Consider the following 6,000-nt stretch of genomic DNA (forward strand, 5'->3'; position numbering starts at 1 on the left):
CACCGCAAAAACAAGTTAGTTGACACGAGATAGTTGTATTCACTAAAATGGAGTCTTTGCCTGTATTAATTACCAAAACTTTTCTTCATCAACTTGATCACAAGTTTTTCTTAGAGTGTGAAAAAATTGGCCGCGAGATAGCACGACATATGCCTTGATTGTACATTTTTTTTCCATGGGTTTGGTGTTGTTCTTGGAGTGTATGAAGAAGCTTTAAAGAAGAAGATAAGGTATTTGTATGCTGTGTGTGTTTAAAATTTGAAGTGAAAAAAAAAATAACAAAAAAATCCTCCGCGGCAACTCACTGTCGTGGAATGTAGGATCTCATCACAACCCGACGCTGTGGATTGTGGAATCTTGCGGCAACTCGATGTCATGGAATGTGAGATCTCGCGGCAACTCACTATCGTAGAACTATTGGGCATGTGAGGTGTAAAAGGACATATAGGGAATAACCATTATTTATGTACTATTATGCCAAAGGGGTGCCAATCCCATAAGGTAGGGTGTAAATACTGCGACCCTTGTTTTTCGGTAGAAGAATGCTTTACACTTTTCACTAGTGTTGCTTATGAGATTGATGATCTAATTGCAACTTGGTAGGGTTGTGTTGCTTAATTTGTATTGAATTTGACCAACTTCATTATGAGAAAACTATTCTTGAGTGAAAGGGAAAAGAGTTTGACCAACTTTAATTATGGGAATTATGTTTTTTTTGCAAATCACATTTGCCAAGATCAAGAGTAAAAAAGAGAGTTAATTAAGTTGTTATGGGAATTATGTTCATGTGCGCAAAGGGCAATTTGCCGATTTGATTTCAAATCAATGCCATTTTTCTTTTCTAGGATTAGAGAGGTTGTTACATCCAGCTTCCAACCCAAGTGTGTAGGCGTGAAACTAAGTAGTCACATTTCTTCCACATCGCACTAGCTTGATCGAGCCACTTCTATCAGTTCTATGAAGACTTTTAAGCACCAATGATTTGTATGAACCACCATGTTGAAGGAAATATATAATTGATCCGAAGATACATGTCATTGTGAAAGCTCTTAGGGGCACCATTGCAGCCTCATAACTCGTAGGGTTATATAAATAATTACATGTCATGACAAGTATTGTACGTACGTAACGCACACTAACGCTAGTGAATTTCAGACCCGCATCCTTTCCTACATATAGGGAGGTTGCACAATCAGTTGTAAGTAACTTGTAACTACTAACCGGTGCATAATGCAGATAACAAATAAGAAATTGGGCCGAAGTGTTTTGTGATAATCACTCTCAAACCCATTTTCCTCATCCAAACAACTCACAGACCCAGTTTTTCTATTTCAATAACCCTCAAGGACAAATTGAGTTGGCCCAGTCCATTATAATTTTATTATACCCTTTTGTGTGTTAATATATAAATCGAAGATGTTTTCAAAATTAGAAATACACAATGCGCTCTGGTTTCAATCGATTACTTCTTCCACTCAATTGAAAATCGAGTGGGTTCCTCAACTGAAGGTTTCAATTCATATCTTCTTCTTCTTGCCATCTAAGAAGGTTCTTATTCAAGCTTTGTATTTATAACCTATATGTTTATAGTATTTTGAAATCTTCATTTGATTTTGTTTTGAAATCATCTATTGTTTATAGCAATGATATTATGTGTTGTAATGATATCTAAAAATGTTAGTTTTTATATCATGTTTTGTTTGTCATATTTTAGATCAGATTTGTGATTTTGAGATAAAATTTGTTTATATCAATGATATAGTTTTTATATCATGTTTGTTTTGAAAATGCTGTTTTATGTACTTTTTTTAATTGAACTTTAGGTATTGATTTTGATTTTTGCTATGAATAATTATTGTTCATACGTATTTATTTGTATGAACAATTGATTGTTCATACACAAACAACTATGAACAACCAATGTTCATAGTAGTTGTAAATACATTTGATGATGCATTTTTTATTATGATTTTGTAGTTTATATGGATCATAGTGTGATTGGAGTTTTTTGTTACAATGGTGGTAGTCTTTCCATTCGTATTGGGTTGGATTCTTCTATTAATGGTGTCGTACAAGAGTTACATGGGAAATGGCCTGATTTGGGATTAAAATGCTATAATATGTGTTTCAATCGTGACGAGAAAGATAACCTGATCGAATCTGATTGGGAGTTGCATTCTTTGGCGTGTTATTATTTTGCAAAGAAGATTGTAATTGTTGAGATTAGAGTGGTTGTTTGTGTCACTTCGTTGATTACCTCTAGTGGTTCTATTTATGCAAGTTCTTTAAGTTCATCAAGTTCTTCAGTTGGTGGTGGTGTGGTTGTTGTTCGTAAACCTTACAAGTCTGATTTTTGGGCAAGAAACTTTGATGGTGGTGTTAGGCAATGATTTGCTTTAGGTATGGAAGCTTGAGTTTTTTGTAAATTGATAGAGTATTCGATTGTCAGTAGTTACAAATATGAATTAATAAAGAATGACGAGTTTAGAGTGATCGTGGTTTGTGAGAATAAGAATGAGGGAAACTGTGAATGGTGTATACACTCTTGCGATACATATGGAAGTTTTGAAATTAAGAAGATTAATCTCACATACACTTGTGGTTTTGCATTTAAAGACTACAACCATCCTCCTCTCACTTCTTATCTTATAATGACTCATATTTTGGATTTTGCTAGAGATAAACCATCTTTGTCATTGGAAGATATTATTTATTTTTATAGTCATGAGTATGGGCTTAAGATTTCTAAACATAGGAGTTATGCGGGTAAGAAGTTGGCATTGACAAAGTTGTATGGTGATGTTGCTTTATCTTATAATGAACTTTTGTGGTATACAAATGAGTTGAAGCGAAGAGATCCTGGGAATTGTATTGATCTTCAGGTAAATGAAGAAAGTGGGAAGTTTGAGAGGGAGTTTGTTGCTTTTGAATAAAGTATTAATGGTTTTAAATACTGTTGAGCAATGGTGTATTTAGATGGAACCTTCTTGAGATCAGAGTATAAAGGGTGCTTGTTGGCTGCTACTGCCAAAAATGGAGATCAAGGTGTTCCTTTATTTTTACTTTTATGTTTTATTGTTGAACATGTACTATTGTTCATATCTGCTTAGAGGTATGAACAATGAGTGTTCATACTCCAATAGGTATGCACAATCATTGTTCATGTTTGTTGTGGGTATGAACACTCATTGTTCATATCTGTTTTGGGTATGAACATGTATTGTTCATAAATTTTTAGTTATCTCATATTTGGTTATTTTTTGTGGTTTTGTAGGATTATTCCCTTTTGCTGTTGGTGTTGTTGATATTGAAAATGAATCCAATTGGTTTTGGTTTCTCAATATGTTTAAGAAGGTTTTTGGGGTATGAGAGAAGGTATACCTTTTTGAGTGATAGACATCATGGTTTGCTTGTGAACATTCCTCTTGTATTTCCTGATTCATATCATAGTTTCTGCTTGTGGCACATGGAGAACAACCTTTAAACAGCTTTGTCAAAGACATGTGGTGTTTTGAAATTTTTGGTGTGTTTATTTAAGAAATGTGCTTATGCTTCCACGCATGAGGAGTTTCAGGAGCACATGGCTGAATTGTTGAATATAGGTGGAGATGCAGTATCTAATTTTCTATCTAGGGCACCTTATGATAATTGGGATAATGTATACTTTTGTGGCGCCCGGTATGGTGAGATGTGCTCTTCTTTGGCAGAGTGTTTCAATAGATGGATAGACAAAGAGCGTCATCTGCCCATCACAGCCATGTTAGATGAAATTCGCACGAAGATGATGAAAATGGCATCGGACCGGAGGATGGAGTGCAAGAATTGGAAAACTATTCTTTGTCCTAAAATGGAAGTGAAATTGGTTGAGAGGATTGAGGAAGCTTGTTCTGTGACTGTGGCAAGGTCAGATGAGCACGTGTTTCAAGTTGTTACGGAGAAACATGAGTATCGGGTTGACTTGCTTAGTAAATATTGCACTTGTAACAATTGGGGGCATAGATGGGTTTCCTTGTCGGCATGCAATTGCGAGTATTTATTGCAAAGGAGACTCAGTGTATTTATACATTGAAGTTGCATTTCTTGCCACTTCGTTCAACAACACGTACTCTCATGGCATCATTGCAATTAGCCATAATGAGATATGTTTGGATGTTTCTAATGAAGTAGAAATTCTTCCACCAGATGTGAAGAGGGCTCTGGGTAGACCACGAGTTAAGAGGATTGAGAGCACGGGTGCTATGCGTTATACTGCCCACAAATGCAGAAAATGCCACAAAACCGACCGGCACGACCGAAAGACTTGCCATGGGAAAACTTCTAACACTGCTGATGTGGAATCTAAAGCAAGGGATGAGTTGGCTAGTGCAAGGGATGAGTTGCCTAGTGGTAGTGGTGATATGGTATTAAGGTCTTGACAATTTTTTGATGTGGGAAGCACTAGTGAGGCTGTTTGATGTTTTTATATTAAATATTTTTTGATTGAATGATAGTTATTAATATAGTTTTGGAATCTATTTTTAAGTCTCTTATGATTTCATCCATTTATTTAATTTTGATTGAATGATACCTATTTAGGGTATGAACAACCAATGTTCATACATGGATAGGTATGAACAACAAATGTTCACACCTATTTAGGGTATGAACAATTAATGTTCATACATGAATAGGTATGAACAATCAATGTTCATACCTATTTAGGGTATGAACAATCAATGTTGATATATCAATTCAAAGTTCAATGTTCATTCATGGATATAACAATTGGTGGGTATGAACAATCAATGTTCATACATGGATAGGTATGAAGAATTAATGTTCATACCTATTTATGAACAATGAACTTTGATTTTTCATACATGGTGGTAATGAACAATCAATGTTCATACCATTGTTTAGGAATGAAACAGTGAGAAACACAGTGATTGTTTGGGTATGAACAATAAGTGTTCATACCTATTTCGTGTATGAACAATGGATGTTCATACCCACCAAATTTAGGGTATTACGTGTCATGTCCTAAATAAACGGTTTCGTGTCCACTTCAAATACGATTCCTTTTAAAACTAACTTCTCATTTTGCACAAATTTCCAAAAAACAGCGAAAGCAAAAAGAAAACTAACACAAAAACAATAAAACCCTAGATTCCTTCTTAAACCAAAATTGTCTCCAAAATCAAAATCAAAATATATCAAATGGATGAAAATTTGTGCAATACTAAAAATTGCAAGAACCCCTAGGTATGAGAACGACATTTACTGTGAAGAACACAAATAAGAAATATCAAATGTCCTACAAAGTATTGTAAATGATACTGTTGAAGAACAAGGTGGAGGAGATAAGGAGGAGGATAGAACATAAGAAGGAGTTGTTGAGAGTGAAGATGACGAGAAAAAGAAGAAGAAGAAGAAAAAGAAGAACAAGGGGAAGAAAATGCAGAAGAAGAAGATTTAGAGGGTTTTTTTTTTTTTTTTTTAATTATTGATTTTTTTTGCAAGAAAGTGGTATGAACCATGAGTGTTCATACGCCTATTTTTGCATGTTAGGATTTGAATATGTTAGGACCGCGTAGAATAGGAAATAAGCATGAACATTTATTGTTCATACTCATATTAGACTATGAATACTCATTCATGTAGTATAGCATGATAGTAAATATGTATGAATACTAATTTTTCATAACTTTGTTTTGCATGTTAGGATTTGAATGCTGGAAATCAAGAAGCACAACAACAACAAGATAGAGGAGAAAATGATTTGGAGGTTCCATTAAAGGTACATTTACATTAGTGATTACTCATAACTATGTATGAACAATAATTGTTCATAGTACACTGGGTATGAACATTAATTGTTCATAGTCCACTGGGTATGAACATTGGTTGTTCACTATGAACACATTATGAACAATTATTGTTCATAGTCCCTGGGTATGAACATTGATTTCATACCTTTACAATAACAAAACTATGTTTATAATTTGCATGTCTGACCTTCAA

The 6,000-nt window shown here is 34.4% G+C and overlaps 1 protein-coding gene across 1 annotated transcript; it reads left to right on the forward strand.

The window, feature by feature from the left end:
* The first annotated feature begins 2,963 nt into the window (after nt 1-2,963).
* LOC147503804 (uncharacterized) lies at nt 2,964-5,791 on the forward strand. Its single transcript, XM_086604962.1, has 5 exons — nt 2,964-3,045; nt 3,275-3,363; nt 3,539-3,980; nt 4,072-4,400; nt 5,702-5,791. The coding sequence occupies exons 1-5, from the start codon at nt 2,964-2,966 to the stop codon at nt 5,789-5,791; spliced, it is 1,032 nt and encodes a 343-aa protein (XP_086461088.1).
* Nucleotides 5,792-6,000: the final 209 nt, after the last annotated feature.

Source organism: Coptis chinensis, chromosome 4 (assembly GCF_015680905.1).
Source record: "Coptis chinensis isolate HL-2020 chromosome 4, ASM1568090v1, whole genome shotgun sequence".
In the NCBI taxonomy this organism is placed as follows: domain Eukaryota; kingdom Viridiplantae; phylum Streptophyta; class Magnoliopsida; order Ranunculales; family Ranunculaceae; genus Coptis; species Coptis chinensis.

Excerpts from the sequence above, each read along its gene's own strand:
- LOC147503804 (XM_086604962.1), top strand. The coding sequence starts at position 2,964 with ATGGTGTATTTAGATGGAACCTTCTTGAGATCAGAGTATAAAGGGTGC. Across the intron at positions 3,046-3,274 it reads TGCCAAAAATGGAGATCAAG|GATTATTCCCTTTTGCTGTT; the intron begins GTGTTCCTTTAT and ends GTGGTTTTGTAG. Across the intron at positions 3,981-4,071 it reads GCTTAGTAAATATTGCACTT|TTGCATTTCTTGCCACTTCG; the intron begins GTAACAATTGGG and ends TATACATTGAAG.